Source organism: Malaclemys terrapin, chromosome 3, assembly GCF_027887155.1.
Source record: "Malaclemys terrapin pileata isolate rMalTer1 chromosome 3, rMalTer1.hap1, whole genome shotgun sequence".
NCBI lineage: Eukaryota > Metazoa > Chordata > Testudines > Emydidae > Malaclemys > Malaclemys terrapin.
In genome coordinates, this window is record NC_071507.1 from 192,626,921 (window position 1) to 192,647,360 (window position 20,440).

Here is a 20,440-nt window from a genome sequence, read left to right on the forward strand (position 1 = left end):
GAATTTTCCATGAGCTCTAGTTATGACAGATAAATTCTTAGAAATGCAGTTCAAGTATATTGACTGAAAGGTTTAGTCAATCTTTACAATTTCTTTCATGTAAGAGATTTTCTAATCCCTCCATCATCCCTGTTGATCATGCCCAAACTCCCATCAGTTCTGCAATATCTTATTTCAGATGGGGTGACCAGTACCGCACACAGTATTTCAGATGAGGCCACACCATTTATTTACCTGAAGGCACTAGACTATTCTCTGTATTATTCACTCTTCCATTCCATCTGTGTGCTAACATGGTTACTTCTTTGACCAGAGCTGCCCATTGAGATTGAACACAAACCCAGCTTGATGAAACAAACTTACCCACAGTGGTAGCGCTCACGACTAACTCCAGGGCAGGATGGAGAATTATCCTCCTACTCAGAATCAGGCACCACCTGGGTCCTCGTGCCCCAAGGTAGGGGACTTCCCTGCACAGTTCTGGATTTAGGGGCACACTTAGGGAAGGCATGGCCCCTGCTGTCCCTCCTGCCAAGGCTGCTTCTGCATCTACCATTTGGAGTCTGATTATCCCTCCCTCCCCCCACCATACACACACACACACCCAGGCAGAGCGTGGGGAGGAGAAGCACATTCCTGTCATTCATGTCAACATGATAATACTCTAATTCAATGAATATGCATGAAGATATTTGCATGAAATCTCCAGATTTTGGAACCTCTTGCCTATATAGATAGGATAGATCATTAGATTAGATAGTATTGCAGGGTACCTCCTTCACCTCATCGGCCTCAGCATTTCTCCCTTCGGCAGTGGCAGGGCCTGGAGTAAATCGGTCTGACTCTGGAGGGTTTTTCCCTTCACTCTGGTTTTATTTTTCCTTATTTACATGGTAGGCCTCAGGGTAGGCCCAAGAAGTTCTCTTAAGCAAAAACAAAAAAATCCTGTCCCTGCCCCCTCTCCCTGGTGTTACCCTAGTATGCTGGCTCCTCCCTGCCAGTCCTTCCCCCAAGCAGCTGTTAACTCAGTTTCTTTCCCCTATCGGGAGGAGAGACAGCCTTCCACCAAGCCTTTCCTTTCTGGTGGTGCCACTACCCCGTTGCAGCCTGTCTCATCTCTCCCCTCCTCACTCTCCCCAGAAGGGATCGTAAGGTCACTGACTGCCTTTAACTGGCCTTAACCTGAGGTAACCTTTTTTCAGCTCATAGGAAATAGGACCTTCACCATCCAAGGGCTGATATATTTGCCCTCCACCACTCTGTCTGTCAGGATTGACTTTGTCATGATAGATAGATCCACTACTTCTAGCCACTTCCCATTAATAGTCATATGTACAACCCACCGCACAGACCATATGCTTTTTCTCTTAGGTCTCCCCTACACAGTTCTTTAATTCACACCAGAGGAGTGTCAATTTTAGTCCCCACTAGTGTGTCATGCACTAACTGACCTACGTGGACCCTCGTGGTGCATACTGAAAGTTCCCACATTAACATAGGCCTGTCTGAAACAGGGCTACGGTAATGCACACCAGAGAACTTTCGGTGCATGCCAGCAGGGCGCACACAAGCCAGTCAGCACGCCGCATGCTAGTGCAGACTACAATTTACCCCTCTGACGTGGACTAAAGCACCATGTAGACAAACACTTAGTATACGTTTCATACTCCAGATGTATCTGGGGTCTGTTAGTGTCTTTGACTAGCTCTCTCTGACTTTCCCTAGTTCAAAGGAATCTGAAGATGCTATTGTTTCACATTCTTTCCTCTGTTTTTCTTTTGAGTAGAGCGTGTATATTTCGCCTGAGCACAGGGTGTATTTTTCTTAAGCTCTTCTTTCTTGAGTTCCCAGTCTTCATCTGTCTGGTCCAGTTGAATTCCTTTCAATCCTGCCACCAAACGGTAGTCCCTGCACTCCACTTCAGCTCTACGGAAGAAAGAAAAAACGTTGCCATAACCATTGCACACTGCACAGTCAGACCACGCTTGTAGGACTGCTGTGGACTTTCTATGCAATGAAACAGACTAAAACATTGCAAACCGGTCATACACAAAAATTCAGTTAAAAATAACCAGCCTAAGTCTCTTCGTTTCCCCTCTTTCTGCTATCGCTTATTATTTAGAACTAGAGATGGTTCAGAACCAAAACACCAGACCAGAACAGCAAGAAAATCTGAAGAAGTTTCAATCTGTGGCAGAGCTCTGACATTGTCCCCGTGGGTCCTGTGCTTCTAGGCGGTATACGCTAGCCTCAGTGGCTCTCTGTGACCCTCCACGTAGCCCTTCTCTCTCTAGGGCCAGGGTTACAGTCTACTGAGCCCTTTTCATCATAGGCCAGCAAGGAGGTTGGTGAGAGAATTCCCACAGTCTCTGTTGTCCCTAAGGCTTGTTTTAGAACAGTTTAGCCTCCTGTCCTGACAGGGGCCTGACTTCCCCTCCCAGGAGGTGTTCCTGTAGTGGTGGGAACCCGGGCCCGCCCTCTACTCCAGGTTCCGGCCCAGGGACCCTAATGGTAACAGCTGTTGACAGCCAACCTTTCACTGCCAGAGTTGCTACATTTCCCTGGGCCACTTCCCCACAGCTCTCCTGCTTCTCCCTTCTTCACCCTTACCTTAAGGCTCCCTTATCAATAACTTGAGGGTGTCTTCATTAACCAGTCCTTCAGCCACACTTCCTCTCCTCTGCCTGACTGGAGTGAGCCCTTTTTATAGTATCAGCAGGGCCTTAATTAGAGTCAGGTAGTCACATTAGCTTAATGGCCTCACCTGACTCTTTGCAGGTTAATTGGAGTCAGGTGTTCTCATTAGCCTGGAGCAGCCCCTTCTGCTATTCTGCTGAACCCAACTGGTCTGGGTCTATCACAAATCCCAATCTACACTTTGCAGCTGGTGGTGTCTCTAAAGTGGTCTGAACCAAACCTGGAACCATAACAACCCTAAGCTTAATTTTGCATCCAAATCCAGATCTGAACTTGGCAACTCAAGCCCACTTCTCCTTAGAAATATATTGTTCTGCTTTATTCACTAATGCAACTCTGTATAGCATTCTGGGATACAGTTTGCATGGAAGATGCTATAAAAAATAAAGCTGTGTTGTAGAAGTTCAAATTTTAAACTAGAAAATTAAAGAAAAATTACCATGGTATGCTAGCAGGATCTCTGGCATGTCTTACATTTAGCTTTAGTGCACTGTCATGAACATCTGTCCTTCTACAAGATTATTTAAAAAATTATTTTATTTCTGTGCATGGTTCTTTGGATGAAAGTGCAGATATCCGTGAGTGACACTGATACTCATGAAGAGGATACTCTTGCCATGTACGTTCCTCATTAATCAGGTGATTAATTAGGAAGAGAAACACATACACTTATTTTATTTTGTTTAACTATTCAAAACTGTGTTTTCTGTATATGGGATGAAGACTCAGCGTAGTGCATATGTCAACCAGGGACAAAACTTCTGTACCTCTTCAAAAATGACAGCAAATAGTTGTAATGTTCAAAATGGAGATAAGGCTATTGTATCCAAGATAATTTTCCTGGTGATCACAATAACTGAGGCTACTGAAGGGCTACCTCTACCCTGCAGGAAGTATCCTTTAAGTTCCTGAGAGTTTAGAACTGATGGTTAAACCATTAATCCATCTTTAAGAAAAGGATTGATGATTTTCTATGGACAAAGCCTAGATACATAACAAAAAATTGAGAATAATAAGGGCCAGCTCCTGGCATTTGCTGATGATTGCAACTCCCGTTGATTTCAAGAGATTACTGTGGATTCTGGACACCATTCTGGATGAAGCCCCATCAGGGTTGACAGAAGACAGCTTGACCATGAAGGGGCCTCCTAGAACAGCAACTGTGGCTTCAACATTAAGCACTCTGAAAATGAGATGGAAACACACTGGAGAGCCAGGTTCTCAGCTTCCTTGCACCTTGGTTAGCCATCGGCACCAGTGCAAAATTCGTGTAAAAGAACCCAAGATGGGGAATTTCTGCTGCAGACCAAAACTGATGTAAATTGTGTTTTCGTTGTTCCAGAACAAACTCCAAGCCTCTGACACAAACAGTGTTTTTAACTCTGTATACAACTCTCCACGTGACACGCAAATATCAGGGAGTGACACAGACCCTCAGTAACCGAATACACCTCACATTTACATGCCTAGTATAGCAGGAACAATTCCATTTAAGTATACATATTAAGCCATGTTTTGCATGCGTGACATACAGAGAGAAGGGCAGTGCATCTGTTGCCCAGATTCTAACAGAGCGCTGCACGAAAACCTTTGACCTCTGGAACAGAACTTGTGTACATCTTAAACAATGGGAGGCAACAGTTGTACTGTTCCCAAAGCTGTAATTTCCCCCCATCCACTGTCAGTTTCTTGGCATTTCTAAGAGGTGAGGCAGTTGTTGGCTTTTGGCTAAATTCATTGTGGCTGTCAAAAAAGAGAGGCCTGAACTCAGGTGAAAAGATCTTGATCATTCTGGGGATCTCCAGGCTTTGCTTCTTGTGCACAGCAATGCTAAGGGTTTTCTATACGGCTTTCTCTACTAGCTTCTATCCTAGGACCAATGCATAACGAGCATTCACAGCTGTCAGCTGATTTCTAAGCTCTCCCGTCCTCTGGGCAGCCTGTTTATAGGTCTTTTACCATGTCAGAATTGCAGATTTCAGCCCCCTTTCTTCATCCACCTAAACCTGCGAATCTCCAAGCTGATAGCCTGGTGGCACCTCATGTTTATGTTTTTCTCCTTAGTCAACAGCATCCCTTTCTTCTGTGACATCTACAAAATGCAATGTAATTATTCTGTGCCCAGTCTCTCAGAAAACAACACTATGAAAGACTTCATCTTGGAGACAAATTTGTTTTTCTTTTCCGTGGCATTGGATTTTCTGTGGATTTTGCCACATTCACCATTTCTCCCCTCCTCTTCTTCTTCTTCTCTCTCTGGAGTCACACCTGGCAGATGCAAAACAGGTAAGCCAGTTTCAGGAGTGAAAAGATAATGTCCTTCTGTGATGGGCTGTGGACCCCACATTGGCCCTACAAGAGCTGGGTTAGGTCAGGAGGGCCCAATTAGCTAATTAGGCTGCAAACAGGGGAGCTTTAGGCTGGACACAGCTAACTAGAGAGAAGCTCACCTGCAAGGGACAGGTGCAGCTGATACAAAAGACCAGAAAACTGGAAGCAGAGGTTGCAGCTGGGGGAAAGATGCAGTCACTCCCTGGGGGGAAGGGAGGAGTGTTTGGGTTGAGTTATTCCCAGGGAGGAGGGAGACTGGCAAATACAAAGGAGTGGGAAAGGCCAGGAGGTATGGAAGTAGCTTAGGAAAAGACAGCAAGGTTCAGGGAATGGGCTGGAACCCGGAGTAGAGGGTGGGCCCATGTTCCCCTGCCAGCCACTGTGGGAGTGATACTGTGAGGCAGTGAAGCAGAAGACTGCCTGAGATGGCTGGAGAGCAGGAACCTAAGTGGAAACCACACTAGTGACCTGGCCAGAGGGCTGAGTCAGGGAGAGAACGCTGTAGTTCCTAAGAGCAAGAGAGGGAGCAGAGGACAAACTGACGGGCTGTGAATTGGATAGGGTGACCAGACAGCAAGTGTGAAAAATTGGGACGGGGGTGGGGGGTAATAGGCACCCATAGAAGAAAAAGCCCCAATTATCAGGACTGTCCCTATAAAATAGGGACATCTGGTCACCCTAGAATTGGAAAGTAAATTTCTCTTTTAAAATATGTATTTAATCAAAAATCTAGGCCTGTATCTCTCACCGGTGAAATGTAGCTGGTTCTCAGGACCTGCATTAAAATTGCCTGGGGTCTGCTTCAGCTGCCTGGCTGTCTCACGAAACTGGAGCTGAAGCTGCAATTGCTGTTGTCACCCCATACTCCAGCTTGAGAGGGTGGATGTCACATCACCAGAGAAGGCCTCGGCACTCGTCAGCTCCATTGTCTGTCCTTAATCACCAGCATGTGATCTAGCCCAAAGGGTTTTATTTTTAAAAACATTTTGTTTCAGAATTGTTTTTGCCATTATAACATGTTTTATTTGTCTGAAGGCTCCTGGGTGTTACATGGTATATTACTTTGCTTCATAACTCGTGTTAATGTGCTTTGACTATTAATAATGGTGTTGTTTATTAAAACTTTTACTCCAGTAAACTGAATTAAATATGGAGTGCCTGGCTTTCATTTACACTATGTCCCCTTTACACAACGCGGGGGTGGAAAGGGCATGTAGCAGCGTCCCTGCAGGGCCCTTCTGGCTCCGCCCCTGCTGGGCTGAGAAAGTCACACAGAGACCTTTTGGTGCAGTTTCCACCTGGTGCTTTTATTTATAGGCTGTGCTCCCACCACCTTTCCACCATACAAGTAGTCCCCTTCTTGCAGTCCACCGGCAGGAAAGAGAGGGCTAGCTATCTCTCTCTGCTTCCCCTCGCTGCCTTTCCTCTCCTGCCGCTTTCCTCTTTCCAGCTCCCCCCTGGCTTCCTTCCCGTGGGACTCTTAGCCAGCCCCAGCCTGATGAGGCAGCAAGCTTCCCCAATCTGGGACAGGTGGTCAGGGCTGGCTCCACCATTTTCGCCGCCCCAAGCAGCAATCAATCAATCAATAAAAGCTGCGATGGGAGCTCTACCGCTGCCGCTTCATCCTCCGGCGGCAGGTCCTTCCCTCCTAGCGGGACTGAGGGACCCGCCGCCGAAGAGCCAGACATGCCGCCCCTTTCCGTTGGCCGCCCCAAGCACCTGCTTGCTGCGCTGGTGCCTGGAGCCGGCCCTGCAGGGGGTCTACCCAGCTCCAATTAGGGTGACCAGATGTCCTGATTTTATTGGGACAGTCCTGCTTTTTGGGTCTTTTTCTTATACACGCTTTTATTATCCCCCACCCCCTGTCCCGATTTTTCACACTTGCTGTCTGGTCACGCTAGCTCCAATTCACCTCTCTTAATTGGAGCTGGAGTGAGAGAGGGTTGGCTGAGCAGTTTTCTGCTTAGCACCCTGTCACAGGGCCCTTAGTGTACCTGAAAATCAGAGCAGAAAGTTTGGCAGCTAGTTTCACAACATGGAACCTGCACTATTGGAACAGACCAGCGGTCTGAGACAGCCAGATACATATCCTCCCTTTAGTAATGGTGTCACTGGCTCTTCATCTCATTCTGGGATACAATTTGGGTGAAACCAGCTATTCCACATACAGTTGTATTGTATCTTTGAGATCTAACTAAGCTAGTAAAGCCAAAGAAAATTTTTTGTTCAGATCCCAGTTAGAATCATGGCCCATTTCCAGCAGCTAGTATAAATCGGCATAATTCCATTGAAGTCAACACTAATTTTCACCAGCTGAGCATCTGACCTCCTGTTCTAGAAGAGCTTACATAAAATTTGCATGCGCATAATTTGCACATGCGGTTACCACAGTTCCACAAGCAAACACAAATGGTCAACACACCAAACATACAGATGGCCCATTGGGTCAGTTGAGTGTGGAAATCACACGTGTAATTCTAAATGATAGCTTTTAACAGCGTAAAAAAATTGTATTCCAAAGGTGAGAAACAGTGAAAACTTTCAGCATTACATAATAGTATGCTGACTTGACAGATCTGGCTAAATTTTGAATGGGTACATTTTTGTTTGAATATTAAGCAGGAAAAAATTAAGGATATGTGCTCTAATTTCATAGTTACATATAATTAGTGCAGTGGTGGTGATGTACATGTTTCTTTAATGTATTATTTTTCGCCTGCGATTAGAAGTAGAACCGTTTTTTATTCTGAATAAAGAATTTCTTTGATTTATCCTTTCTTTTGCAAATTATTTGTGAACCAATCCTGATTTCTATGAGAGTAACTGTTATTTCGAAGTATTAACCAGTTAGCTTGGATGAACAGTGTTCTGCCAAAGGGCTGTTCTCTTTACCTATTCAGTGTTCATTCTGTGCAATTGGTCACCTAAGTCACAGAATTCTTCCAGCTTCCTCAATGGATGTCTGAGGCTTTTAAAAAATAAAACCAACAATTGGTGAAGAGCGAATGACAAATAGTCCTCTTTATGCACGAATACCCCATTTTTGCATGTTAATATGGGTAGTCATATGAGGAACAACCAATCCCCCCAAATATCTGTGGGAACATAATCCCAATGGCATGAATGTTTGTGAAGAGTGAAGAAAAAGGGGCCTGGCAACCCATTCAGAATTCAAAGACTTGCTAGCGAGAAGCCTTATGGATGCAATGGTAAATGCCAGAGGTAGTTATGAGACAATAGAGCTGGTTGAAACATTTTCCACAAAATGCTTTTTCATCGGAAATGTGGAAAGACACGAAACTTCGAAATCTCAAAAGTCTTCGCAGAATTAAATTGTCACTCTCCGGCCAGCTCCGCACGAGTTAACTCTCCCTTCTACCTTCCAAGGCAGCAGCTGGGATTTCTTGGATTTAGACCCAGAAAGCAGGAACTGGTTTGTGTAAATTGGACTGCCTAGAGTATTCTATCTTGTTTTGGAAAAGAAACATAAAAACCTCACAGTCCTACTATTCACTCACAAGAAAACTGTGTAGCAGTGACGGCACCAATTGAAGAAAGCTGGTTAGGCTGTTTTCTATTTCTCCCGTCACAGAATCAGGATACAGCTGTAGCTCATCGTCCTAGAAGTGAGAACTATGGATATGTCTACTGTGTCAGCTGATGCGGGCTCAGGCTGTGGGGCTATAAAATTGCCGTGCAGACATTTGGACTCAGGCAGGAAACCAGGCTTTGGGACCCTCCCTCTCCTGGGATCCCAGACTGTGGGCTCCAGCCCAAGCCTGGACATCTACACTGCAATTTAATTGCCCCACAAGCCCGCGTCAGCTGAGACAGGCCAGCTGCAGATGTTTTATTGTAGTGGAGACATACCCATAGTTTTTTGAAGACCTCAGCTCCCCTGTAAGCACCACTGTGAAGCGGCCAGATTTTCACAAGGGCTCAGTACCCAGGAGCTCCTGTTTATTCTCTCTTGAAAATCTAGCCACTTCATATCGGAGCTTAAATAGTCACAGAACATTTAAACTTCAAGCCACTTATTTATGTGCCTTAAGGGGAGCTCCTGGGTACTTAACTCTTTAGGCAGGGCCGGCTCCAGGCACCAGCTTCTCAAGCAGGTGCTTGGGGCGGCCGCTCCGGAGAGGGGCGGCACGTCCAGGTATTCGGCGGCAATTCGGCAGACGGTCCCTCACTCCGCCTGGGAGCGAAGGACCTCCCGCCAAATTGCCGCTGCAGATCGCGATCATGGGGTTTTTTTTTTGTTTGTTTTGTTTTTTTGTTTTGGCTGCTTGGGGCGGCCAAAACCCTGGAGCCGGCCCTGTCTTTAGGAAACCTGGACCTATAGCCAGAATACTTTGAAAAAATGGGAAATGATGAAGTGCTGTTCAGTGGCAGCAAGCCACTTAAGATAATTGGCTCAGTGGATTCACTGAAATCAACAAAGGTCTTTCCATTTGCTCACTCCTGTGCAGAAACCCAGAAGAAGGCCTAAGCACATTTATATGCCACTTAAACCCTAGGGCTTGCACAGGTTTAGATTGAAATGCAAGTCGTGCATAGGCCATTGCGCTGGCCCTCTATAAGAGTGAATTTCACCGTCACTGGCTTCCACTTCATTTACTGCAGCTGTGTGCAGAATTCTGTCACTACTTACATTTCTAAGAACTTCACGCAGTCTTTGTGTCCGTAGATTTCTGCAATCCTTTTCGGAGTGTCCCCATAGAGATCTGCTGCATCGATGGCGGCATGCAAAAAATGAAGAGTCCTTAGCACACCTAGTCTTCCTGACTCAGCCGCAAAATGAGCTGGAGTCCAACCCACGTCAGTTCTCAAGCAAAGGCGAGCGCCATGCTGCACAAGTAGCTTTACCATCTCCGATTGCCCTTGTAGATATGCAGAAAACACAGGGAGGAAAAAAATGGTTCAAAGGTGAAATATTCAAGACGTTCTATCAACTCTATGGCAGTGTAAAGAATCTGAGTCCAGGGACAACAAGCACGGCAGTGACGTCACCAGGAACTCTGGTTCCAACACACACAAACCTCTACCACTTGTGCTGATGCTCTGCTAGCTGAACTAGGGTTAGATCTCATAACCTCTGTAGACAGAAAATAGCTACAATCATCTGATTGGGTCTGACCTTCCATCCAGACAATGGTACCGAGGTTCACATCCACACATGTGGTATACGGTATATTACATACTCCCTCTAGTTAAGCAGAGCTTGTCCTCAAGCATCTGTGCTACAGGAATTCAAATCTCAGCAGCTGGACGACATCCACTATGAATGCAGTGCCAAGTATACGAGCTTCAGCTGGGGCGACCATGGTTTATGGCTGTGGATTGGTCGTTGCTGCGTTTCCAGCACTTGCAAATCTGAGTTTTGTGATTTCCTTTTTAGGGCATGGATATTTTTTTAAAATCTTTAGGGACTCACACCAGCATAATTAAAATCTATATTTTGAATACCTTTTTAAAAATAACCAGATCCCCAGTCTCTTTGTCCAGACCTCATGGCCTGGGAGCAGGGCCGGCTCAGGCTTTTTTGCTGCCCCAAGCGGCGAAGGGGAAAAAAACCCGCTGCTGCTTCATTCCTCGGCAGCAATTCGGCAGCGGGTCCTTCGGTCCGAGAGGGACTGAGGGACCCGCCGCTGAAGACCCAGACGTGCCGCCCCTTCCCATTGGCCGCCCCAAGCACCTGCTACCTTCGCTGGTGCCTGGAGCCAGCCCTGCCTGGGAGATGGATAAGCCAATCAGGGTACATCTACACAGCAAAAAAACCCTCAGCAAAGCGTCTCAGGGTATCTCTACACAGGGATAAATGACCCATGGCACAGTCATGGCTGGCCTGGGTCAGCTGTGAGGCTAAAAATAGCAGTGCAGACAATCAGAATCAGGCTGGAGCCTGGGCTCTGGAACCAGTGAGGAGGGAGGGTCTTGGAGTCCATGCTCCAGCCAAAGCCCAACCAACTGCACTGCTCTGTTTAACCCCACAGCACAAGCCCTGGGAGCCCGAGTCAGTTGATCTCAGCTCTGAGATTCGCTGATGCATTTTTTTTTTCTGCTGTGTAAACGTACCCTTTGAGACTTACCTTGTTCTATGGCCTTACCCGGAAATACACACACATTTTTGATCAGCCCAGTATAACAAACACTGCAGCACAGATAAGTAAAACACCAAGTTCAGAATTCACCCACAATAGCCCTTAGATACCATCTCTGTGCCATGTTAACTTGCCTCCCAGTCGGGACCCTGCTCATCTGCAGAATATTTAACCACAGACCATTGTATTGTAGTCATTAACTCTTTATATTTCACTGAGCCTTCATCCATCCCAGGTGACATTAGTCAATCACAGAAAAACTACATCTCTCAGCAATATCCTGTTCAGCAGTGATCATGGGAAGAAAGAAACTGCAGAGAGTTTCACTCAATTCCTAGAGTGCCCTAATGGCTGACCAGAAAGCAGTGCAGATAGATCAGTGTTTCTCAAACTGGGGTTGCCGCCTGTGTAGGCAAAGCCCCTGGCAGGCCGGGCTGGTTTGTTTACCTGCCCCGTCCGCAGGTCCGGCCCATCGCAGCTCCCACTGGCCGCGATTCGCTGCTCTGGGCCAATGGGGGCTGCTGGAAGCAGTGTGGGCTGAGGGACGTATTGGCCGCCGCTTCCAGCAGCTCCCATTGGCCTGCAGTGGCGAACCGCGGCCAATGGGAGCCGCGATCGGCCGGACCTGCAGACGGGGCAGGTAAACAAACCGGCCCAGCCCGCCAGGGACTTTCCCTACACAAGCGGCGACCTCAGTTTGAGAAACACTGAGATAGATGCTACACAAAGACAGACAAGCAAGAAGAAGAGAAAAAAGAGAAATGGAGAGGAGACAGGGCACTGAAAGGCAATGAGGAAGGCAAAAAGACATTGGAGACAGGTTATGGGGGACAGAAGTGCAAGTCTGCGAAGCCTAGCAAATATGGCTCTAGCACAGAAATAAATACTTAGGTCCTTACTTGTTATTCCATTGATTCCAAAGAGAGTTTTGCCAGGCTGAAGGCTGAGTAAGAACAGAGTAAAGACCTCAGGATTTGACTCTCAGATTTTTTTTTAGTTTGGGGAGGGAGGGAGGCTTGGGTGGGAGTTGGAAAGACATAGATTTTTCTGTGCAAAAACCTGTCCTTCCAGCTTGTTCTCAGCTTTGTATTCCATCCACGCTTACACATGATTTCTTTCCCTGAAATGCTGAGGGAGAGGGAGAAAACCTGACTGAGTTCGGACATGAATACAAACCACAGCCCTGGGCTGCACAGAGTGTGAAACTCTTCATCCAGGTCAGTGAAAAATATTGAGGGAAATGTGCATTTTATATTTATGTTTAATGCTTTGAATTGCCGGATGTAGGGTGTTTAGATTTTGTGTGCTGGTTGCAGGGGGTTAGCATTTTGTGTACTATTGTGATACAATACAATACACAATGGACCGGAGCCGCTATTGAAGTCAATGGAGCTATGCCAGTTTACATTAGCTGAGAACCGGCCCAATATCAATAACTTAACCCAGACCTTTTATACCCAACTATCAGTAACCTGACACAGGGATATATCACTTTGTTTCCCACTCTTCCAAACTCATATATTTCATTTAACCTTTTATCACTTGTCCTCCTCAGCTACCCCCAATCCCAGGGTTTCATATTCTAACGTAGGTCCCAATCCTGCAGGGTGCCCTTAATCCCTGCTGAAGCTAATGGGAGTTGAGAGCACTAGGTAACTGCAGGAGACGCTCAGCAACTTGCAGGATCAGGCCCTTAGAATGTAAGCGTAATGCTGATGCTCCAGGTTGGGTCATCAGCAGCAGGGCTCAGACCTCTGGATCTTAACACATAAGGCTCTACTGCCTGAGCTAAAAGATGCCGCTCTCTGAGCCAAGGATGTAGCAGGCTCACCAGGTTCTAGCTGGTCTAGCCACCACTAGAGGGGAACAGAGGGCCACGCTAAGTAGGCATCACTTACGTAAACTAGAAATGGCACTGATCTGCCTCTGCCAGCTGGCACGCTCTGCACATCATGTGTAAGGCTCTTAGGCAGGTAATTAGGGAGTTAACAACAGAGATAAAACTCATGACATGTCTTACAAAGGGATATCACATTAACTGGGATAGAAGGTGCTTCGAGCAACCCTAACTCGGCACTGCTTTTGTGCCGTGTATTTTTAGTGCACGCCAATTAATGTAAGTTTGATCGTATCCCCCTTGCATAAGTCTCTGTTGGCACTTCCCTAAGCTTCCTAACTTTTATAAGGGTTAATCCTTATATATGATCCAAGGGCCAATGAAGTCCAGGGAACCCTTTTTTCCTGGATTTCAAAGGGCTTTAGATCAGGCCGATAGCCCCCGTAACAAAGTAATTATTTGTTCTGGAATGTGTAGTATTTCATTTCATTCCATCTGGGAACACCATCTCAGGGGAAAGTCCAACGGCAATGAAAAATGAATTAATAATGATTGAAACAATAAAAGTCACCAGATAAGGTAAGAATTTCTTTGTCCTTCTAGAGGCTCATCAAGGATCTCAAAGCTTTTTACAAATGTTCATGCATTATAATGCAGCTCTACCGCAAAGGATGGCAAAGTGATTTGAATGGTATTGAAATGGTCTGTTTCTTGTGTTTCAATGCCCTGTAGACCACGTGTACTTGGTGAATAAATGTGTTCAGGGTTTAAGCCAATCTCTAACTATGAGAGATCAGCATGAGACAAATGTGGGGAGCAGATTATCCCACATCTCCCTACTGTGAGGGTCTTTCACCTTCCTCTGAAGCATCTGGTACCAGTCACTGTCAGAGACAGGGTACTGGACTAGATGGACTTTAGGTCTAACCCTGTCTGGTGATTTCAGTTCCTATGCAAGTAAAAAGATGTTTGTTTCCCCCCTCATTAATTGCCCTGTAAATTCAACCTGGGATCTGAGGGTCAAGCTGGATTCTTTCCTTCTCATGCACTGTCACCTGTTGTAAAGATTCTGCAGGCTAAATTAAGCTCTCAGTGACTCCCATACAAACCATTTTCTTTTAAAATTAAGTCCTTGGTTACATCCGCACAGTTCCACCCACTGCCTTCTAGGGGACATACCTGGTTGGACCTCAATAAATAGTTCTGATGCTAAAACACAAAACGTCAGGTGCAGGCAGGATCTGGTCCTGCATTGCTGATTTGAAAAATTCAACACTAAAAATAAAAGTGGGAGGATTTAAAATCACTGTGTAGTTACTGTGCTCAATCTGTTTTTCCTAAATGCCCATTGTGTCTACACATTGATTCCCCTTTCACACAGGTGTAAATCAGGAATAACTCCACTCAAGTCAATGCAGCTATTCCAGTGTGAAATCAAAGTGAGGGAAGAAACAGGGCCCTTGTATTGTACACGGTGTGTAAAAATCACACATTATCCCTTTAAAATAATATAGACAAGAAATGATCATCTGAGGTCCATTTCCACAAGTTCTTTTACAGGCAAAATTCCCTATTAATTTCAATATTTTGTCTGTTTGGGCAAGGACAGAAGAATCAGAACCTCTCAGTGTAATTATCGGTACGCTGCATAACCCCATTAACAGCCTGCACAGCAGTGGTGCTAGAACAATTTGTATCGTGGGGGTGCTGAGAGCCATTGAACCAAACTGTAAACCCTGTATGTGATGGAAACTACTTCAAGCCAGGGGGTGCGGCAGCACTCCCAACATCCCTAGTTCCAGCACCTATGCTGCATAGTGTAGTATAATAATATGCAGCACTATCTTCTATAACTTCAATGTCAGCCTCTACATGGGCTACTGAGTACACAGCCCTCTTACCTTTAGCAGAAGCCCAGTGTAATGGTGTCCTGTCATTCCAGTCCGTATCTTTGTAATTCACATCACAAAGCCCTTTTTTCAGAAGCTCATTCACTAAATCATAATCGCCCAGAGCTACAGCTTCATGAAGCTCTGTCATGTTGCACAGTTCTGACAACCCCTGGTACAAGAACAATAAAACAACAACTTCGTGCAAATGCTTTATATAGCAGTTTTCAGTAACTGTGGCTCAGAAAGCCTCTGCCCAACAGACAATTTGAATGGATTAGGCAGTGTCCACACTGAAAATTCAGACATTAACCATCTGTAGCAAGATTTTATCGAAGGCCAAAACAAGAAAGGCAGAGAGACAAAAAGAAAGGAAGAAAATTAACATCCACAGTTAATTGAACTTAAACCAATCACTGATTACAGTCAGCTGGTGATGTTTGCTAGGTATTTAGTCTCTGAGTTCAGGGAAATCTGTTACAAAGTGCAACTCAGTATATAAAGAAAACCACAAATAAAACCATAGTGCATTTCTCAAAGATGTCGCTGAATCGCTGCCAGCTCACAACACACATTGGCCTCCAAGTCTGTTGTTACTTATTTACCATGGAAACTGGCTCCTCCCTTGTTAAAGCTGCAGGCTTATTATACAGATTTGTTTTTGTTTTTGTTTTAAAGAAAAGATGTTACTGCTCAGATATCTCCCATGTTATTCTGGGCAGATCTTGACACACCACACTGCTTATAAAAAAATATAATGCTGTTCTCCCCCAGCGGCACACTCTGCATTTGTGCAAGAGCCTTGAGGCTATTCCACAGCACAGGCACTATCCTATGAATCCAACTGGGTGTGAGGCTTGTGCAATGTGTGTTATCACACTTTGGGTCCCCCATTGTGTTAGGAGATCACTTAAGTGGCTGCTTTGCTGACAAATTACGAGCATCCCCAGAAAACAAAACTAGCTCTTCTAGGAACCAGGGGCGGCTCCAGGCACCAGTGCACCAAGCGCATGCCTGGGGTGGCAAGCCGCGGGGGGTGGCCTGCCGGTCGCTGTGGGAGCGGCAGTCAGGCTGCCTTCGGTGGCATGCCTGCGAGAGATCCGCCGGTCCCGTGGCTTCAGCGGCAATTTGGCGGCGGGGATGCCGATGGCGTGGCACCGACGGACCTCCCGCAGGCATGCCGCTGAATCTGCGTGACCAGCGGACTGCCCGCAGGCACGCCACCGAAAGCCGCCTGACTAACGTGCTTGGGGCGGCAAAAACCGCCCCTGCTGGGAACACGGGGTATTTCCTCCAGTGATGTACTCAGCTGGAAGGATCATGGCTAAGGAAAGCTCTCCCTTCTTCCAAGTGCAGAATGCAGTACTCATCTCTTACCAAACAGGGGAGCTAGGAGCCGGGCTTGGGAGATTGATGCAGGTTTTACTATAATAGATGCACAGGGTCTACAAGCATAGCGCAAGCAGAAGGGGTAAAGGGATCATCTCTTTTAATGCAAAGGGTGCCATTCACCCCTCCTGGCACAAAGCCTCAAGAGGGAGAAGAGCCAGTTGAGCTGAGTGAGGCAGCTGGTCCAAGCAGGCACAGAAAGAAGACAGGCTGGACAGCTCAGATACAATGTGGATCAACCCCACCCTCCCCCATCTCCTCCACACACACACTTCACAGAGCAAAGCCAGTGGGGAAGAAACCAGTCAGTGTGGGACAGACCAAGGCAGTGGGGCGTGAGATAACAGGGGGATGTAAGTTGAAAAGTGGGAGATGAGTTTTCAGGGGATCTCTGACATCAACCCAGGAAAGAATTGTTGGCCAAAGTGTCCAATTCATTCAGCACAGTTGTGCATGGACCACCCCTCTGCTGGGAGGGAGCACACACACTCCTCCACAGCCATAGAAGGATTGGTTCCATGGTCAGAGAACAGACAGAAGGCGCTAACTAGCAGGCCCTTTCAGAGGTCCTGAGAGGCCCGGGCCACTTCCAGTTTTGGAGGCCCCTAGTCATCATAAAAATAAAAAATGACGATACATGAAAACAAAATAAGGCACCAAAAAAAAGAGTGAGCCATAATTTGAATATTTTTTTATTTAACAAATGCTTTTCTGGCTTTTTTTCTGTGCAAATGCACTCATCATTGAGGAAAAATCTAGCTTTCGTATAGTGTCACAGTTGATATTAAGCATGGCGAGCCCATTCAAATGCTTTTGTCCCATAGTTAAACGGTGAATGTTCTTTACCTGCTTTAACACGTTGAAGGTGCATTCACCTCAAGCCCCCTCAAGCAGGCAAACTGACAAAAATACGCAGTGCAATTGTGATTTTAGGAAACACCCCAGAGCGTCCAAGTTCAAGTATTTCTTGAAGCAATTCCTTTGGCTTGCAATCCAATTTAAAGTTCATGGAATGTATTTGTTTGAGGAAGATGACCTTATCACTGAGATCTTTTGAGATTTCTTTGTTATACTGTTGCTGAAATTGTTCAGCTGCAGAAAGTAGATCGTCATTACTCAGTCTGTTGAACTGCCAAAAAAAACCAAAAAGGGTACAATTAGTCGCAGTGACTCAAATTGACATGTAAGACCTTATTGAATAGAGTCAATGATGACAAGGAAGACATTGACCCTATAATGCTGCTCAGCATCGGATTCAGTAGGTAAGTTGCGATTGGTGGAGAACTCGGATGAAATGCCAATATTTTGTGCTACTAATTTGGACTCAGGATCGCATCCCATTGTTCACGAATCTGTTGAATGTCATTGATAAGACTTGCAGTGTTATTCCTCTCAACATCAAGTGTAGCATTGCATGCTTCAATTACCAGATTAGTTTGGTGGATCATTGTAAGTAGCTTCATCCACAAAGATGACATCAGAATGCATTCAAATTTGGACATGTGCTTCTGAATAGACTGAAGTTCAGTTCGAGTCTGTGCAGTGAGATTGAGAGATTCACGCTCATTTAAAGCCTTTCTCACTGAATTCAAATGCTGTGCAACTGGTTGAACACCATCAATCCATCTAGTTTTGGACAGGAAGATATTGCTTCAGATTTCCCACCTTTGTGGACTGCTACTGAAGGGATTGTACATTTGCTGAACAGTTCCAAAGTAAGTCATTCCTCCTTGCATGATTCAGCATAGTGAACACCTACAAGGTTTAGTGTGCGGTTTCCACAGCTGGAGAAAATATAGTTTGAATTATGCTCAAGCAGAACTGCTTGTACACCTTTGTACTTCCCAGTCATATTAGATCCATTGTCATAGGCTTGACCAATGGAAACTTGAAAATCTAACTTAAAACCTTCTAGAATTGCTAGTACTCAGGCAGCAATTTCCTTTCCAGTTTTTCTCGTGAAATTATCAAACAAAATAAACCGTTCTTCAATTGAAAATTGTGAGCTGTCTACAATCTGAACATATCGAATAACCACAGTAGTCTGTTCCTTGTGAGAACAATCTGGAGTGGCATCAACAATGATAGAAAAATACTTGGCATCTCGAATCTCATCAAGAATTGTTGTTTGTACAAATGACCCACATAGCTCAATAAACTCGTTGTGTATGCATGTGGAGAGATAATGGACTTGCATGCACTTTTGACTCTCTTGTGATTCTTGAACACGTTTAACAGGCTCTGATAAAAGTGAGTCATATTTGCTGAGGAGCTCAACTATGCCTAGAAAGTTTCCATTTGCACGATCACCAATACGTTGACTGAACCAAAGAAAGCCAATCCCTGCTCAGAAAGAAAAAGGATGACGTTCAGGATGCGTTCAAGAAGTTTTTTCCAGTTATTAGTTTCTGTAGAGTAAATTCTCAACTGAACTTTCAGCTGATGCTGCCCTACTGGCTGATTTCCATGCAACGTAGTTTTCTTTGTGTGACGTTGAACTCTCATGTGATGGTATTCATCACATTCCTTTCAACTTCCTCCAACCTCTGTTGATGCTCCATCCTGATTGATCAGAGTGAACTGATGCATTTGCAACACTTTTGCTCAAAATGAAGCAGGGTGCACAGTACAGAGATTGTATTTCCGTACTCCAGCATAGCCAGTCTCTAGTGCAGGTCTCATTTCATTTCATAATGGAGATATCCCATCTCCTAGAACTGGAAGGGACCTTGAAAGGTCATCGAATCCAGCCCCCTGCCTTCACTAGCAGGACCAAGTACTGATTTTGCCCCAGATCCCTAAGTGGCCCCCTCAAGGATTGAACTCACAACCCTGGGTTTAGCAGGCCAATGCTCAAACCACTGAGCTATCACCATTTAGAAGAGTTTTGTCAGCAGACGAGTAGGGAAAGCATGATTATCAGCATCTCATGGAATGTTACTTGGAATTTCAAAACAATTAATTTGAAGAAAAGATTGCATTTGGGCAGCATTGCTCTTGTCAATAATTCCAATGTCAGTCACAGTCAAACCTGTAATACTCACGAATTGCTCTTGTTGCGTAAGATCTACATCTTCCTGTTGCTGTTGAGTTTCTTGATCATACACAGGATCTTCTGCTGCATCTGGTACTGTTGGCACATCTCCTTCTTGACTACTGTCCTCATGTTCAGGTATCGGCATTGACATATCACCTGTTGCAGTTGCAGAGTTTTCATTATCAGGAGCATTGTTTGTTGGGTAAGGTGTGTTTTCCAGTGGTTTGAGAAATGAAGTTATTGGCTTTGAGCTCTTAGCTGCAGCTTCACTCAGTTGTTTTTACCGTCTCTTGCTTGCTCCCCTTTCAAATCTCCTCTTCATAGTGATCTATCTGGTCAATATGTAGCCTATCCACACTTGAAATATTCTGCTGTAAGTAAGTAGCTTATCTACACTGGAAATCGTCTACTGTAAAGATGTACACAAATGCTGAATGGTACACAAATGCTGAAAAGCCTTAAAAAGAAGAAATACTAATTAAGAACACAAAATGAAACAGTCAGACAAGTTATTATCCTTATCACTGAATCAAAACTCAAGCACACAAGATATAATATAACAGACTGAGCTGAAGACAAAGGGATGTCATATATATAGTAAACACAGACATGGATACAGACCAAGGGATATTGTCCAAAAATTTCAAACGTGTGTCCTCATGAAACTCACTATACAAGATAGTCCTCACAAATTTTCACCTTGAATCTGGGCCTATAGACTATGAAAGCCTATGACGATGGCCAAGCTACCAAGCTAGGTCTCAACCAACCAATCAGCCACCTCTTTTAGCTACCATCTGAAGATAATAATGAGGAATTCTCACACATAAATAATTCCTTAGTCAACTAGACATAAAACTATAAAGACACTAAAATGTAACAATTCTCTACATTTCAGCACACACTTGATCCAGCACCAGCCACTAGTATATATAATCAGCTGATCTGAGAAGACATGTTCATGACAGTCTAATCTTGTGCCATCAGAACCAATATATTTTTTATTAATATTTCTGAACATTTTTAACTCTTTAATATGGAAAAATCTATATCAGTTAACAAAAAAAATTATGTCTTTTACCAGACCATATTTCTTGTTTGCTTAAATTTGCAACTCTAAGCTGAGAGAGTGTGTCACATTTTGGTCTGATATGGATGT

At 45.0% G+C, this 20,440-nt stretch overlaps 1 protein-coding gene across 1 annotated transcript; it reads right to left on the reverse strand.

Annotated features, from left to right (window-relative positions):
• Positions 1–782: 782 nt before the first annotated feature.
• ANKRD66 (ankyrin repeat domain 66) lies at positions 783–15,293 on the reverse strand. Its single transcript, XM_054021802.1, has 3 exons — positions 14,868–15,293; positions 9,680–9,908; positions 783–1,926 (listed from the first exon to the last, which is right to left on the reverse strand). The coding sequence occupies exons 1-3, from the start codon at positions 15,004–15,006 to the stop codon at positions 1,746–1,748; spliced, it is 549 nt and encodes a 182-aa protein (XP_053877777.1). The 5' UTR covers positions 15,007–15,293; the 3' UTR covers positions 783–1,745.
• Between the last annotated feature and the right edge of the window lie 5,147 nt (positions 15,294–20,440).

What these genes read in the sequence shown, in the direction of transcription:
- ANKRD66 (XM_054021802.1), bottom strand. Translation starts at nt 15,006, where the DNA reads ATGACAGAGCTTCATGAAGCTGTAGCTCTGGGCGATTATGATTTAGTG. An exon ending in ACACTGGGCTTCTGCTAAAG is followed by an intron (nt 9,909 to 14,867) that starts GTAAGAGGGCTG and finishes CATATCTACAAG; the next exon opens with GGCAATCGGAGATGGTAAAG. An exon ending in TGCGTGAAGTTCTTAGAAAT is followed by an intron (nt 1,927 to 9,679) that starts GTAAGTAGTGAC and finishes TTTCTTCCGTAG; the next exon opens with AGCTGAAGTGGAGTGCAGGG.